The sequence below is a fragment of the Neopelma chrysocephalum genome, unplaced genomic scaffold (assembly GCF_003984885.1).
Source record: "Neopelma chrysocephalum unplaced genomic scaffold, ASM398488v2 Primary Assembly neopelma1_125, whole genome shotgun sequence".
Taxonomy (NCBI): Eukaryota; Metazoa; Chordata; class Aves; order Passeriformes; family Pipridae; genus Neopelma; species Neopelma chrysocephalum.
The window spans coordinates 539,059-556,170 of NW_020897787.1; the positions used below are offsets into that span (position 1 = coordinate 539,059).

The window sequence follows — 17,112 nt, forward strand, 5'->3', positions numbered from 1 at the left end:
GCAAAGGATAAGGCTGGGGTTGTGGCCATGGGGGTTTGCAGAAGCAAAGGGACCTGTGTCAAGAAACTCAGGGAGAAAGGGTATAAAAAGGACCTTTTGGGGATTTGAGGGAAAGGAGTTGTACTTTCTGAAGGGATAAAACCAGCACAACCAGGGATCAGCAGTATGTCAGGCTTGGGATGAATGGATGGGCTTTCTGCTTTGGAAGTGCTTTGAGGCAGGCAGAAAATCAGAGAGCTCAGGGGAAGGTGTGGTGGATGGCTGAAACAACACTTTAGTGAGGATAAGTGGAAAAGAAACCACAGATCCTGGCAGACTAGAGACTACAAAAGGCCAGGTACCCCTCTGGCTCACAATAAACAGAAATAACTTGAAAAGAACTAAAAATTCTAAGGAATAAGGAAGAAATGCTTTCAGGCCTGCCACAGAAGAAAACAATTCTCAGATAGTTAAATGATACTACACAGCTGTATGTATCACTAAAGATTCATGAAAATAGATATATTCCCCTATTCAACACAGGTGAATACAGTTCATATTCTGGCATCACAGCCAGGTGTTGGCCTGGGGCTCCAATGTGCTTCTCCACAGCAAGAATATGACTTCTCCCTGGGAAGGACACTTACTCCTATCAAAACAGCAGAGGACCAAGGTTCATCCTGCTCTGTGGTCTGGTTTTCTCTTCACTAATCAGTCACACTTTCACACTGTGGAACTGGATGCCAGACCTTTCACCAGGCCCCAGGACCATGTTCCCCTTTCTCCAAAAGCCCTCCTTGGAAAACAGTAGGTGAACACAGCACCATTCGTAGCCATGGTCTGTCAGGATGTGTTTGTGCTGTTCCAACAAGATCAATGCTTCCTCATTATCTCATTTGTGGAGCAATAATGCCACATTATTGAAAAGTCTATAGGTTTTCCTTTTCATCTCACTGATTTTTGTTTAAATAAGCAAAGGTTAGACAAGCGTAGATCATTTCACTAATTGTCTGTATTAGATGCAGTTTACTGGAGTCTCCCAACTCACTCTCCCTGTAGCAGATAGTGGCTGCAGTTCTTCCAGGGAGGAAAATGAAACACAGATCTGTCTGACTTTGGACTGCAGGCCAGGAGCAGAACAAGAATGACCCTTACAGAGCAGTCTCCAAGGTCATGCAAAGCCACTGCATTAAGGGCAACCAGCCATCCCAGCATCGTGCACCACAGATGACAGTGCTGTTATTTAGACACTGCACTGGCAAAGTTCAGGCACTGAATTAGCAATAAATCTAATCACAATCATGCACATGATCACTGTGGGTGATTCTTCTCACACCTACTGAGAGCCCTCTCCTGACTACTTTACCACACCAATGCTATCCCAAAATTAGATGGTTTGGGGGCTGATCTTTGGAAGCAGGGTGAGAAGTATGGGATGTCCTACAGAATCTATGAATTTTCTGCCAGGGCTCACCGTAGTCTTCCCAGAGGACTTCCTGCACATCCAGTATGATTGAAAGAGCTCCCAAATGCTCCAGTAACACTCCCCATCTCCATCACATGGTACAATTACACAAGGAGAAAGAAAAAAGTCAGAGGCATAAACAAGAGGATGCTGTTCTTAATGAGATGTTTAACTGCCCGGTATTCCCTCAAAGGCAGATGCTTCCATCTGGGGCTGTTGGTGCCACAGCTGTGCACACAGGTTATGGTCTGACTGGGAAAAGATCAGCTGTCAATCAGCTGGTAAAGATTAGGTCCACAAAAGCAGGACTAATCCACGAACAAAGTGCTATGTTCCTATTTTAGGTGTCCTACATGGACAAAAAAATAAAAAAGGTATTATTATGCAAAGATAGAAGCATCTACTCAGATTTGTGCTTTAACTTGAAGAGATTTCAGAAAACATAGGAGGACTCTGAAGCTCACAAGCTGAGTTGAAGGTTTAATTTCAGAAAAAGTATCACATTTTTCTTAAGTGCGCTGTTCCATCACATTTATTTTAGCTAGGGCTCTTGTACTGTCACATGCCCAGTGACGAATTGCTCTCTCCTGTGTTTTGGAAGAGCCTTATCTTCAGCAGTCCAGGAGACTGACACTGAAAAGCTGCAAACTACAGTAAAAGCCTAGCAGGGTAGGACTGAAAAGGTCAAAGTCTTTCTCACACACCACTTTCCCCTATGAGCTGAATAGTAGTTTTCCTCTTGGTAGCGTTATCCAAACACTTAAGAACCCAAGAACACGTGACAAGGTGATTTAAGTGTTTAAGAAGAAATTAAAAAGAATCAACCCTTAAGCTCAATGATTTAATTACCCCTGGCCCACAGAAGTCAGTCAGTGCAAGTCTGGTGCCTGGTGTGTGAGCATGCAGGAATAACAAAAGGAAGGTCACTGAAACATCACAGCAGCACTGCAGGTACCAGAGGGAAAGCCAAAAGTAAAGGAAACACAAGACACAAATGTTTCAGACTGTAACACATTCTCATTAACTTTAAATTCTCATGAGCTAAAGATAACATTTTATTTATTTTTATTTTATTTATTTTTATTGCCCTGAGCAATAAAGGAGAGACCAGACCAGGCACTGGAGAAGCCACCATACCCTCAGCTCCCCATCTCACCAGCTGCTCACCTGTTTTCATTCATTTGCCCCAGCTCTCCCTCCCACCTTTACCCATTGATTGACTACAAGTGATTTTCAAACAGGCCAGTCAAAGGGTGAAGAGGTGTTGCAGACACAGAAATCTTCCATCTGCACCTCAACTCTTTCTCATTAGGGAAAACTTCTGGTGAGGTAGCCAGTACCTTTTGGTTACACCAGGGGTCAATAGGAGAGTTTTAGCTTTAAAAAATACATTATCTTTTTTTTTTCCTCCAAGATTACAAGAGTTTTAGTTCTGTATTCCTTTTTACATGTGGCAGTGGGCTTTTTCTACACTTATGATTCTTTCTATTTTGTAGTACTATTGCTTCATTTTTAAAAATAGGTAAGTAGCTTAAAAGAGAGAAGCTGTCTGATTATAGATTTCTTACTTTAACATATTAGTTCTTTTATGTACCTAGAGCAGGAGAAAAGATAATTTACCTATACACTATTATATCCTTAAGATAGACATGTCAAAGGGTTTTTTTCCAATTATTGGGCTTTTAGCAAAATTTTCCCAAGTTACATCATCAATTGTGGAGTTCCTTGTAGTCATAGCACTGAATTTCTGTACCAAAACTACGTCTGGCTTAGGGCTGGATTGAGCTTCGTGAAGAAGAAGTATGTGAGAGTGCAAAAGTCAATAGCAGGAAGCCTGGCATTAAAGCCAAAGGATTTCTGCTTACTCATGCTCCAACGTTTGCTGTTTGTTCCCAAACGGGCTGGCAATGCCTCATTCCTGAACCTGCATATAGGAAAATCCCCACAATACTTAAAGTCTCGGGAGCAACCTGCACCTGCTGTCTGCTGTAACAATGAATCTGCTTTGACCTTCCTGCCTCTGTGTGCAGATTAGATGCTGTTTTACTGCCTAAAAAGCACCTGTGTGTTTCCAGGGTTGCTGCAATGGATGCTTGATGATGCTCATTATGGATCTGTTAATATTTCAAGGCTCATGCATCATGCTAAACCAAGCTGGGTGTAACGAGTCTCCTGAGGATTTAGAAGGGGCACCAAAGTGGGTTATTATGTGGAGAGTCTTCTTAAGCACCCGCCTTGTGGGTTACAGAGGCCCAAGCGAGCTCTGGAGGAGCATCACTGCCGGCTCTGGAGGCGCAAGGCCGGGCTGCAGACCCAGGGTGTGCTGTGCCCTGGCCTCTGCAGGGCTGGGAGATGAAGGAAGGAGTTTGGTTCAGGCTCTGCTCCCCGGACAGCCCTGCAGGGCGCTGAGCCTCACCCAGGGCGCTGAGCCCCAGCGGGTGCCCAGCACATCCCAACCCCGCTTCTCCCCGAGTCACCCGGTAAGTGCTGGGGAAAGAACTCCCGTGCCGGGGCTGCCCCGCTGCGGGGAGGCGGCTCCTTCGTTCCCCCTTTCCCCTGACGAAGCAGCCCCTCTTTAGCTCCCTGAGGAGGAAACGGCCTCCACCTCCGCGCTGCCTCCTGCCCTGCCCGGGGCCGCCCTCACCCTCTGCCCGCAGCGCCCCGAGCCTTCCCCCGCGCTCATGGCGAAACCCCGGCAGCACAGCCCTGGCCGCCCGGGCTGGGCCGGGGCGGTGCCCGCGGCGGCCCCGAGCAGAGGGAGGGAGGGAGGGAGGGAGGGGGGCCGGGCGAGGGGCCGGGCCGGGCCGGGCGGGTAAGAGCCGGGGCGGCTCCGGGGGCCGCGCTGCAGCCGCGGCCTCGCGTAGCGAGCGGGCGGCGCGGGGAGGCGCCTGGGGCGGGCGCGGCGCTCTACGAGCGGCCGGGGCGGAGGGACGGGCGGCCGGACCGGGCCGCAGCCGAGCGCGGGGATGGGTGAGGAGCCGTGCGGGGAGCGCAGAGCACAGCGCCGGTCGGGGGCGGGGAGTGTGTGTGGGTGTGTGTGGGCTGGAAATGATGATGGAAAAGCAGGATTGCTTTTGCCATGCGCTGGCAGAGCCCGGTTAGGGATTTGGGGGTGAGCTTGTTGGTGTTGTGGCTGGAGCAGCTCTGGGACAGGCTGAGGGAGCTGGGGTGGTTCAGCCTGGAGAGGGCTTTGGAGAGACCGTCGAGCCCCTTCCAGTGCTCAAAGGAGGTTTACAGTAAGGAGGGAGTGACTTTTTACACGGGCGGGGGGGAAAGCTTTTAAAGAGGAGAGATGTAGATTATATGTTAGGAAGAAATCCTTCCCTGTGAGGGTGGTGAGGCCCTGGCACAGGTTGCCCGGAGAAGCTGTGGCTGCCCCACTTGTGGAAGTGTTCAAGGCCAGGTTGGAGTGACTGGTGTAGCGGAAGGTGTCCCTGCCCATGGCAGGGGGTTGGAATGGGATAACCTCTAAGGTCCCTTCCAACCCAAGCCTTTTCTACGATTTCCTGGGGTGAGCTGTAATTAAAAGCCTCATAGTTGGTGTTTAAAATGAAGGAAAACTAGCCTAGGACACAGCAGGCTCTGTGTTTCCCTGAGTTTCCTTCTTCTCCCCAGCACATGCTGCGAGAAAGGATGAGATCAAAGCCAGAGTACATTTGTGCAAAGGACAGTGAAACTAAACCTGCTCATTGAAAGGCCTTGAAGAGAGATGAAACCTCAGCCATGTGTGTGACCACGTGTCTCTCTCCAGAGGGCTGATGGTGATGAGGGGAGACAGCCATGGCCATGGCCTGAGATGCCGCGTGGGTTCAAGGGGAAGAGTAAAGTGTTGAGGTTGGCCATTCTTTGTGCTGTTTGCTTCCAAAGTTTCTCAACTCTTTCAATTTTAATCCAGTACTTTTTCACACCCATCTATTTCATAACATGTAAGATGATTATATTTCGCTTTTGAAGGGAGCAGGGTGGTTGAAATGATACACAGAGAGATTTCCTGTCTCTGGTGGTAATTTTGATTAAATTATTTTGCTCAAATGAACGTTTTAGTTGGGAATAAATTGCTGGCTGGCTGGTTTCTGGTTAGTGACTGTCACTTGCGCCGTGTGTGCTTTGTGCTGGGCGCTGGAGCAGATGGCAGCAGCCTCGTTGGCTCTGTGCAGAGTGTGCTTGTGTTCGTCTGCTTTTATCCACTCGCAGCACAACACTTGGCACTACTTTCTTCTTCAACATCAAGCACATGTTCACATTGACCACAGCTGCAAACAACTCTCCTCTCGCTTCGGATTTATCACAGTTTTTTCAGTCAGAAAAGGGAGGCATAAGGGTTTGCAGGGGCCTGGCAGAGAGCTGTAATGCTGAGCACAAAAAAAGGGGCTTTGCTCACAGGCTGATGTCCAACCTCCCCCCAGGGCCTCTTCAGCTGAGGGACTGTGCTGGAGGGTGCCAGTGAGGGCTTTCCCAGCATCACATGGGGTCTGGTGGAAGAGATGGGAGGGTTATTCCCTGTTGGGAAACTGGGAGAGCAGCAGCCGTGCTCCCTTTCAAAGGGAGCCTTTCCTTGTGGCTCCCCACCTTCCATACTTTGACCTCTCAGATAAATACTGCCATGAACAGATTAAAAGATTTCTGGGCCACTTGTTTAATTTGTAGAGCTTGTGGTGTGTTCTCTTTTGTGACTGAGAGAGGTATTTGTATGTGAGTGTTTAGACCCACACAGTGAACAGAGTATTTGGAGTCAGTGAAGGGCCAAAGCAGCAGCAAACTCTTCTTCACTTGCTGTTTAAATAGCAAGAAGGGCAACTGAAGTGGTGAACCTCCTGAGTTCCAAATGGCCTTATTCAGGATAGCCCTCATTTCTTTTCCTCGTTGGTGCATGATTCTGTGGAGCATTTCTCTCCTGTTCTGGAATACTGAGGTTAAACAGGAGACATTTTTATTTTTTATTAAAAGCTTTGCCTATTTCTGTACCTGTATGATTGGAATTTCTTCTCCCCTGCTGTTTTCCAGGTTGTGAATCCATCCAAGAATGGACAAATGTAAGCAGCCTTATGTTGACCAGAAGACAAACCTTGAAAAGTTCAGTCCTGATGTTCTTTCTGAAATTGAGAAGCTCTTTGCAAAGAAGTTTACTTACACTGAGCCAGCGAATAATGAATGGAAGCTGCCAGATCCCAGCAATGTTTTTACATGTGATCACAAGGAATTTCACTCGCTCCTGGCTCTGAAGGACTCAATGAATGAAGTGAAGAACCAGCTGAGTGATAAGAACCTGGAGGACTGGCATCGGCACACCTCCTTCACCAATAAAGCAGGGAAAATCATATCTCACGTGAGGAAATCTGTGAATGCTGAGCTGTGCACCCAGGCCTGGTGCAAATTTCATGAGATCCTGGGCAGTTTTCCTCTTCTCCCAGAAGAAGCTCTCCAGGAGGGAGAACTGAATTCTGTCCACCTCTGTGAAGCACCTGGAGCTTTCATAGCCAGTCTCAATCACTACTTGAAGTCCCACCATGTCCCTTGCCACTGGAATTGGGTAGCTAATACTCTAAATCCATACCATGAAGCCAATGACACCCTTATGATGATCATGGACGACCGTCTGATAGCAAATACGTTGCCTTGGTGGTACTTTGGCCCAGATAACACTGGGGATGTGATGACATTAAGGCATCTGTCAGGACTTCAGAACTTTGTGAGCAGCATGACCACAGTTCACTTGGTGACTGCTGATGGCAGCTTTGACTGCCAGGGAAACCCGGGTGAGCAGGAAGCTCTGGTCTCACCCCTTCTGTACTGTGAAACAGTCACTGCTCTGATGATCCTGGGCACTGGAGGGTCCTTCGTTCTGAAGATGTTCACGCTGTTTGAACACTGTTCTGTCAACCTGCTCTTTCTGCTGAACTGCTCTTTCGAGGAGGTCCATGTCTTTAAGCCAGCCACTAGCAAAGCTGGAAACTCAGAGGCCTACGTGGTTTGTCTCCGTTATTTGGGCAGGGAGAGCCTTCATCTGCTGCTTCCTAAAATGACGCAGAACTTTGGAACAGAAGTGGTCAACAAAGCCCTTTTTCCCCAGCATACACTACCGGAATCTTTCCTTAAAATACACGAAGAGTGTTGCATGTTCTTCCACCAGTGCCAGGTAGAGACTATCTCTGAGAACATCCGTCTCTTTGAGCACATGGAAGAAGCGGAGCAGATCAAACTGAACGAGTTAAGAGACTGTGCAGCACAGTTCTTCATGCAAAGGTTTTGTATGAAACCCATTGCCAGAAAAAACTGGCTTGTCAAGAAATCTCAGGCTGGTTGCAGCATGAATGCAAAATGGTTTGGGCAAAGAAACAAATATTTTAGTACATACAACGAAAGGAAGATGATGGAAACCTTGACATGGAATGATAAGGTGGCAAAGGGCTATTTTAATCACTTGGCTGAAGAACATAGTTCAAATAATGCTGGGAACATGTGCATCCTGGAAGGATCACCTTCTAACCTCGAATGTAGCTTGTGGTACATTTTGGAAGGGAAAAGACTACCGGTGGTAAAATGTTCCCCGTTTTGTGATGGTCAAGTCTTGGAAAGTCTCAATGAAGCTGTGAGGAAGGTGGGCGGGGGGAGGCTGAAAAGCAGAGCAGTGCTGCAGCCTTGTCACTCCTGTGAAGTTCTTCCCGGGGAACTGATACTGGCAAAAGTGTCTGATCTTTCCAGGTGTCATCAAGACGCCCCAAGTGAAAGTTGTAGTGACCAATTCAAGTGCCTTGTGGTGGGCTTTCCCTCCCTCTGTGCTACAGAGAGCTGGCCCAGTATGGAGGTAAAGCCCGTGGACTCGGCCTCGCTGCTGACTTTCAGCTTCTCCTCGCTTTACGACGGAGAACCCAAGTACCAGCAGCAGCTTCTGGAGTGTGTCCTGCGTTCGCTGAGCCAGCTGACAGCAGGAGATGCGTTGGTTTTGCCTCTCCTCTCTTGCCTGACCCGCTTCACAGCCGGGCTGGTGTTCATCCTGCACTGCTGCTTCAGAGGGGTCACGTTCACCTGTCCCACCTCCCGGGAGCCCCTGGGGCCCGGTGCTGCTCTGCTCTGTGTTGGGTACCGGGGCCTCCCTGCTCCGGTTCTCCAATATCTGCAGCAGCTGAACACTCTGATGAGCTCTTTACTGGACACAGACTCCCCCCAGCAGGTCCTGCAGTTCGTGCCCATGGAGGTTCTCCTCCAGGGCAAGCTGCTGGAGTTCCTGTGGGATTTAAACACGGCCGTAGCAAAGAGACAGCTCCACCTGATTGTGCAAGCTCAGCAGCAGCAAATGACTGGAAACATTTCACTTTGAAGTCGTTGCAGAACTGGGCGAGTTGCTGCTGGTAGACCTGGTTTGGCAGGCAGGCAGAAGGTGTTAAAAACACTGTTAATGTGAAGGCAGCGTTACTGTAAAACCTTGGTGTGACATTGGGAGTGCTGGGAAGATGTTTTGAACTATCAGTCCCCCTTGCACTATATTGTCCATGTGGAAAGTAGGAGAAAGGAAAACCAGACCTTGATTTCTGGCCACTGAGCTGGGTGCTTTAGGATGCAGAACAACACAGAGTCCTTGAATTGGTGAAAGCGAGGGCTGACCACTGAGCTGGAGCCTCAGAGCCTCCTGTTACCATCCCTAAAAACTGTCTTTTGACATCCCTTTCATTTACAGCTGGTTTAATTCTTAATGATGGAGTGGGGGGAAGTCCTGTGTAACCTGCCTTACCATTCTGGGTGGTATGGAATGATGGTGTTTATCAGTACTTGTCCCTGTTTCTCATTTTTAAACAAGAGCCTCTGAATTTCACCTTGTAGCCTTTGAGTATCAGCCTCTTTTTTAGCACTTCAGCAGCTGAGAACTGAGACTATCAGACTTTGGCAAGGGAAATTTTAATGGTTTCTCCATCTCATTCTTGCAACTGTTTTGTGAATGCCATGCTGATATCCTTAGTTCCAGTTCTTTGTGCACTTCAGTCACTTGACAGAAGGATCAAATGGAGCTGTTTATGCCAGAGAAGCTCTCAGCCTCTGGCTGTTCATTGCCTGCTCTTCAGGCAATAATTTGAATTGCCATCGAGCCCTCTCTTGTGACTCCTTATGGGTCCAAAGCTGAGCTCAAGTCTTAAGAATGAAATTTGCTAAAAGAATTAGCCAGTGGCTGTAGATACTTACCACTTATAACAAGTGGAACCTTTAGGAGACATTTAAATGCAGGAAACTTTTCCACCAGCCAGGAGAGGCTCATATAACATGCGGTTGATGGGATTTGCCAGACTTTCCTTGCTAAAAATCTTTAAAACAAAGACTTTGAGGCATAACCACCTGAACAAACAGTTCACCAGTTGTGTGCTGCCTTTCTTGTGCACATGGGTGTTCATGTTTGCACGTGTGGGAACCCTCGGGGTTGTGCAGTCGTGAAACTTTTGGATTGTAACTAATCCATGTGTGCTTTTGGTTTGAAGGATGCATATATTTTTTTTTAAATAGAAGAAAGGATGTTGATTTACATGGCTGTTGCATATTTTTGTTTTGTCTGCAAATGGTCGAAGTGTTAAAAGACCTTTTTTTTTAAAAAAAAAAAGAAAGGAAAATAAATGTTATTTGGAGAAAATAAAATATTTTATTTTAAGTTTTCAGTGTTGCTGTTTACGTGTTGCTTCACCAAACATGGAACAAAACAATGAAGAGCAGTAGGGGGAAGTCTGGGGAGGTTTAATATTCCTTTTTTTTTTTTTTTTTGAGCCAGGCTTTCCTCATCTTGCCACTTAGATCCACCCTTAATGAGTGAGGGGTGCTGGGGCACGGGAGCAGCCTGCTCAGCAGGGGTGGTCTTTGCTTCTCAGTGTCTTTACCTTTGCAGTTCACCAGCTCAGAGAGACTCCAGCTGCAGATGTGGTCAAAGCAGCACAGGAGGCCTGACCACAGTTCCCTTGGCCTTGTCACTGAGCCTTGCAGTCCCTCTGTGTGGCTGCTGTAACCTACTTTTAACAGCAAGGATTTTGTCTTCAGGATCTTCGTTTTCTCCTGGCTGTGACAGCTGCTTTGGTAGGACAAGCCTGTTAAACACTGTGCTTTTGTCTGCAAAGTCTATTATTAATCCTTATCCAAATGTTTTCATCCTAATTGCTTGCCTTCACTGAGTGGTATGATTAAGAAAAAGCTCTGTGCCTTTATTCCTCAGGGCTGGCTCTGCTGCACTGCCAGGGATTCCTTGGGTTGGCTATCCTGCTTTGTCTGGAGACCTGCTTGCTAACTAACTTTAATTGCAATTATTAATGCTAATATGTTTTTTCTCATTGCCTTTCTCTTTGGGAGTGAGCACCAAACTAGAGTGAGCTGGGGAAGATCATTCTGTGTCCTGGAGGTATGAGACAACACAGGAAATGGATGCTGTTCCCATACCTTCATTTCCTTACAGCTGGTAGGTGTTTGTTGGGAACATTTTTAAACAAGAAGAGGAGTTGAATGGATGCTGAACTGCAGGACAGTGTAACCTCACTTGGTTTTAGTGAAGCACCAGACTGTAAGTGTTGGCTGTTAGTGTCAAAATGTACTTCAGGGGACATGAGGACTTTGGAAGTGTCCTTGAAATAGGAGGCAGGGATGGAAGAGCCTGTTAGGGGGATTGTCAGGTTGATTTTGGTGGAAATATTGTTTAATGTGCTTTTACTGAATTATAGGGAAATGTAAATGCTCAGAATTGTATTCAGGCTTATAAACAGTTCTATGAAATATTTGCATTCCCAATATAACAGTATAAAAACAGTGCCTAAAGACATATGAAATGGCAGATTAGAAAGGAAAGGGAAAATGTGGATGTCTTTATTTTGCTGCTACAGACCTTAAAAGCTGCATATGCAGCTTCTTCAGGCCTTAAAGTCAATTTATACACTACATTATTTAGATTATGTATCTTATTTGAATTTTGATAGAACTTAATATGCTAGCATGCCTGCCAGTTTTTGAGTTTAAATTGCTGGTGTTGAAAGCAAAGCGAAAGCACTGAGCCCAAAGCAAATTAGCTCTCTCCCTGGCTGAACAGCTATTTAACAAATCCCCTTTTTCTGTGTTGTGTCAGGTCCTCAGTGTACCCCATCGAGACCAGGGAGGTGGAATTTTACCTGTAATACCACTCACACCAGTGCACCGCAGTTAGTGGCTCCTTTTATTAAAACAATAATATGAAATGGTTTATTAAAACAATATTTTTTCCTCCCTAGGAAACCTGAACTCGTCTACTGAAGTGCATCTTTATAGTGCTCCACTGAACGAGGACGGCTCGCTTGTTAGAGAATTGATTTATCTAAATTGGGGGATAGCAGGGAGAAGTGCCTGTCACTTGTGGGCGAATTGATTTGTTTGGATTGGGGGACAGCAGGGTGAAAGTGAATCAATATTCAAAACTTATTTGTTGCTGAAGCCAGAGATCATTATCTGCGTATCAGAGAGATGAATGGGCAAATGCTGCCTGATACAAATGGAAGCTCATGCCGAGGTACCCCCAGGTCCTGAGCTGTCAGCTACCTGTGCCTCAAAACAATGACCCAGTAGCCAGTTGGTAATGAAACCTCAATTACGACCAAGAAATGAAGGGGCCGTGGTGAAGTGCCTTAATTTAAGTCTCTCGAGTGAGAAGGTGAATAAATACTTGCTTTATAATCAATTGACTGCCCCGGGTGGATGACAGAGCGCAGCTCGACACCAGTTGAGTTGAAATGTAATGAAATCTGTCGTGGGGTCACAATTAAACCCACCTCCAAAGTGGCTGCTGAGGAGCTACACGTCCCCTCAGATAATGATGTGCTCTGACAGGCGAGGCTTTGGCGGAGGAGTGTGGGGACGTCAGAGCCGCGGGAGCCCTGGGAGCAGCTCCGTGCCTGGAGAAGGCTCCCTGCCTTCATTCCTGCAGCAGTGCTGGCGGTGCCCAGCCCTGCAGCTGGAGCCAGCCATGCTGCCAGCTGTGTGGGCAGCGTGAAGAGCCCTGCGTGGAGTAGATCAGTAGCACAGGATGTGTTTGGGATTAGTGCACTTAGGACTCCTGGCTGGCGGGAACGGTGACGGAGGCTTGTCGTCATCACACCTGAAAACCACGTAGCAGCTCTGCATCTCTTAGAACATTGAGTTTTAGCACCAGCTGGAAGGGACCTGGATCCACCTAGTGTATTGGGAGTCAGAGGAGAGCTAGTTCAAAAACTTCCCTCTGCACTTTGGGAACACTGCACTTTGGAGAGGCTGCTCCCCACCTAGGGTGAGCTTGCACTTTGTGTGGAAACGCCAGGGTAAGCTGGTGTTTAATAACTGTCAGCACTATGGCCTTAACCATAAATCAAAAAGTAATTGATTTCAGGGTGTTAATGAAATTTAGATTTATGGAGAAGTTCAGTTATGCCTAAGATGCACAGTTAATAGCACTGGCACTGAATAAAACCCAAATTAACTTTGTTTCCATTATGAAACTGGGTAGTATTCGCCCATAAATTTATATTCATATAAGTGGTTTGGCTCTTAATTATGCGACTAGCTTTGTGAAAGTTCTGTACTTAAATGCTGCTTTCAGACTTGGAAACCTGTTCAAAGCTCTGGATTTTGTCCAGCTTTCAATTCCCAGCAGTATCGTTGCTCTGTTGAGAAAACTTGAGGCCAGACTCTGACTGAACTTGCTCAGGGAGGAGTTTGAGTAGGAAGCGGATTAGCCTGGGATGGGTGATTCAGTCTGACTGTAGTTCCTCAGTGGGTTGCAGAGGGGACAGGCAGGACAGGCACAGCTCCTTAGGCTGGATGCTGGGACTGGGGTTTGCCAAAGTGGAGCCAGAACTGAAGTTAAAAATTCCTTCTGACTGCCGTGGTACGATCCTGATGACAAACTGTGCTTGGCGAGGGTACCAGCTGAGAATACTTATTTGTGTTTCAATAACTGACCTTACTCATCACATCACTCTTTGCAGTTTTGAAGTGACCTGAACCGTTCCCTGAAGGAAACAGTGACAGCAGCAATCTCAGGAGCATGAGTGGAAGTAATGAAGCAGTAATTAGCAATTAATGAAATGTGGTGAAACTTTTAACTGTGGCACTGGCCTAGAGGTCTGGTGCTGGAGTGAAGTAGTCCCTTGGAAGTCTACAATTCTGAAGCTTAATTATCATAATTTCCTTTAGACACCATCTGCTCTTAGAGCCAACTTGTATATTTACTTTTCCCCCTGAAGGTAGATGAGTTTTAAGGACTCCATTTCTGTGGCTTTTCACAGCAGAGATTAAATTGAAGCTGGGAGAGAAGCATGGAGAATGAGATGGCCTTTGTGGCTGATGTGTCCTGCAGAGGCTGGAAGAGCCAGCAGGGTGTCAGAAAGGTGTTTGGATATAGAAGGAACTGAGAGAAACATGGGCAGAACCTTCTTGGTAGTTGGCAGAGGGGTATTGCCTTGTTTCCAGAGGGAGTATAAATTGAAATGCTGCTGTCTGTGTGCTTTTCTCTTCCCCTTCCCATCTCAAGCCCTTCTGAGCCATGTCTGGAAGATGACAGGGTCTTTCAGATACTGTGATAATGAAAGGCAAGGCCTTCTAAGGAAGTTACCACTGGGTTACTAACTGCAGGCTAACTCCAGAGTCCCACCCAGAGGCCAGTGAGGCTCTTCTGAGGATGAGTGGGATGCACAGTGGAGGCTCCTTGTTCCTCAGATCCCTTGTAGTGTGTAGCTTTACCAGTCGTGTGATGATTTATTCCCTGCTCAGCACCGTAAAGTCAGCTAAGGCCAGGAGCCAAACTACATCACCCCTCCTTGCTCTCCTAAAAATGAGCCTGAAAAATGGGCCAATCATGAAAACAAACAGCAGAACACCACCAAGCCTTCCCCTCAGGCCCCCCCCCGTGTTAATCATTGATGGCAGGAGCTAAGAGCAAGTCAGGAGAGTCAGGTTAGGCTGAATTATCTTTTGGTTTCAGCTATAGGAGTGTCCTATGGGCTTGAACAGAGCAAAACACTTTTCAAGCAGCAAAGGTGAGAAAATGGGACACGGGGATTTTGGAAGCTGTCAGTGCAATTTTGGACGTCACTCGTTTGCACTGAAGGCTTGTATTAAGGATTCTATTTTGTCTTGTGTAAATCAGTTTTAATTAATGGAGCAGATGCACCAACAATGCATCTGGAAATGAAATGGAGGAGAAAAGAAAAGAGGCAGCTGGTGCTAGTGGATGTAAATATTTGGTTTTTGGGAAGTGAAGCTCTGCAGAAACTTCAGGCTCCATTTCAAATTCAGAAGGCTGTTTCTTATGCCTGTGAAGATATATGGAGCAGAAAAAATCAACTAAACCATAATGCTTTGTTTGATTCCAGTGCATGTGATGTAAGTAGCCTGAGTTTTTGGAACAGGGCCAACACATGAAATCCTGGTTCCTGCTGAAATATTAAGGCCTCGCCTCTGTTGATGCAAGATGCATTAATTCCAGAGGAGCTGTCTCTGTACCTAGAAGCCTTCCCAGGCAGCACAGTCCTGGCTTATGAGCATGGGCAAATGGATGTGCTAATTTTTGACCCACTAGAGCAGAGCAAGGGGCAGTGATGCTACTGAAGCAGGGGCTGACTGGCAAAGCAAGTGGAAGAGGTCTGTGTATCTGAAAGCTGCTGCTGGGGAGGTGTGGCAGGAATGTGGATGGACTCTGAGCTTCATGTGGAGCTGAGGGTTGGAAAAAAAAAAAAGCAAGACATAAATTAGGGCTTTGCATGTTTTGATGGGAGTTCTGCTGTGTTATTTTTTGAGGACTCTCAACTGCAGAACAATCTTTCAAATCTTCCTCACTTCCTTTCAGTACTGAACTTTTCATGAAATCCCAGACTATTTGTGTTAGAATTTGGAGAGCTTTTTGTTCTCTTTTGGTTTTTTGTTGTTGTTTTTTTTTTTTTTGTTAATGCCTGTAACTGCTAAGAAGAATTTGAAAACACGAGCCTAAAAGCACAAAGTACCACAGCAATAATAGAAAGTAAAAAGCAAAACAAATCCACTTCTAAAGCAAGTCATATCTGGTGAGTGGTGATGTCCAACCTAGAACAGGCAGTGCTGGAGGAGGAAGGCAATAAGGAAGGGTTGATCCAGAGAAGATATTTTCTACTTGGTTAACCAGACAGTGGGGATGGGAAGGATTCCTTGAAGTAGGAAAAGTGGTGGCACAAGTATTGTTAATGCTTACTGCAAGCTCTCTGAGGATGAGACAGACTTCCTTGCTCTGCAGCTTTTTTTGGAATAGGACAGCAGGATGCTTGCACCCAGCCTTGCCTGTGTGTATGATGGTCTTGGGTTTTGTGCTGGGATGCTGAGAATGCCCCACAGCAGAGGGAACACCTCCAAATGGCAGCACAGCTTGGAGGTGGGCAGGATCTGGATCAAGGTGAAGCTCCCGTCCTTAAGAATCGTGGAAGGAAGTTTGCAGAAGTGAGTCATGCTGCTGCTGCTGAAGGGGTTGGGTTTTCCAGACCTGGGAGCAGATTATTGCCCTGTTTATACTGCGTTTGCATTGTGAAAGCTGGTGCACAGGAACGCCTTGCTGTCTGTCCCTTCTGTTTCAGAGCTCTGCTGTCAGCTATTTAATACCCTGCTCTGGTTACTGTTGTCATTCTCCTGCTTCCCTTCATCCTTCTTCCTTAATTGACCTTGGGGAGCAGCAGGAAGGTGGTGATGAAAATGTAATGGATTGGAAGAGGTAGCAGGACCACTGGCAGTGAGAGATTTGCCCAGTGTTCAGTCTTGCAGGTGAAGCAGCTGAGATCTTTCAGGAGGGTGATGTGTTTGAAGATGGGTCAGGCAGGGTCACCAGGACATGATAAAGTTTAATTTTGCGTTATAAAGGGATTATCCACTCAACTTCAGGCTAGTAAGCAGTTAGTTCTTGGTATTTTAAAAGCAGTCTCCTTTACTACTTTTGTCATTACCAGGTGTTGTATTGGCAGCTAGCAACCCCACTGGTCTTGCTTCTGTCTCTCCATCTTCCATGCCACGTGTGCCATCCTTGTGGGTTTAGGTTGTGTGTGTTTCTGAAATGCCTGCACACATTCCTCTGTCCCATTGTTTCTTACTGGAAAGGTTAGACTGTGCTCAGTCACACTTCCAGGATCCTCTGCAGGTAATGGGATGCCTGAAACTGTAGTTTGACTCTTTTGGGAATTACTGCAGAACCAGAATTTAGGTTTGCAGAGCCAAAATGTCTTGACAGCAATGATGAGAAGGATGCAAAGCATCCAGCTACGAGCCCCTACACACTGGTTGTGCACATTCTCAGGTGCACAACTGCATCACCCCAAGCTGCAGAAGTTACTGTGTGGAACAGGGAACTAAATGGTAAAGGTGTTATGCTTCTATCTGACTTTTTTCATTCCCTCACTACAGCCAGGGCCGCTCTGACTGTGTCCTTAGGGTGTCCCTTTCATGTCCTGGCCTTCTGGGACTTGAAGGGCGATGAAAAACGTGCCTTCAGGCCCAGTGCACTGAGCCAGGGGCTCTGGCAGGTGGGGCAAGGCTGTGCCCGGAGATGGGATTTGTCTAAATGCAGCTGAGCTGGAGCCACCAGCTTCCAGTAGCCCCATAAATTGTGCAGGGCTTGCTCTGTGCCTTGGCTGACTAAGTGAAGTGTCTGATAACCTGTTGTCTCATGTTGGAGTGCTGGGGTAACCTTGCTC

At 46.9% G+C, this 17,112-nt stretch overlaps 1 protein-coding gene across 3 annotated transcripts; it reads left to right on the forward strand.

Annotated features, from left to right (window-relative positions):
• The first annotated feature begins 4,232 nt into the window (after positions 1-4,232).
• CMTR2 (cap methyltransferase 2) lies at positions 4,233-10,049 on the forward strand. 3 transcript variants are annotated; one of them, XM_027698324.1, is made up of 2 exons: positions 4,233-4,256; positions 6,449-10,049. In XM_027698324.1, exon 2 carries the CDS (start codon positions 6,468-6,470, stop codon positions 8,760-8,762), a length of 2,295 nt encoding a protein of 764 aa, XP_027554125.1. In that variant the 5' UTR covers positions 4,233-4,256; positions 6,449-6,467; the 3' UTR covers positions 8,763-10,049. The 3 variants fall into 3 exon arrangements, with proteins under 3 accessions (XP_027554125.1, XP_027554123.1, XP_027554124.1); XM_027698322.1 differs by lacking the exon at positions 4,233-4,256 and adding an exon at positions 4,366-4,414; XM_027698323.1 differs by lacking the exon at positions 4,233-4,256 and adding an exon at positions 5,176-5,278.
• The last annotated feature ends 7,063 nt before the right edge of the window (positions 10,050-17,112 follow it).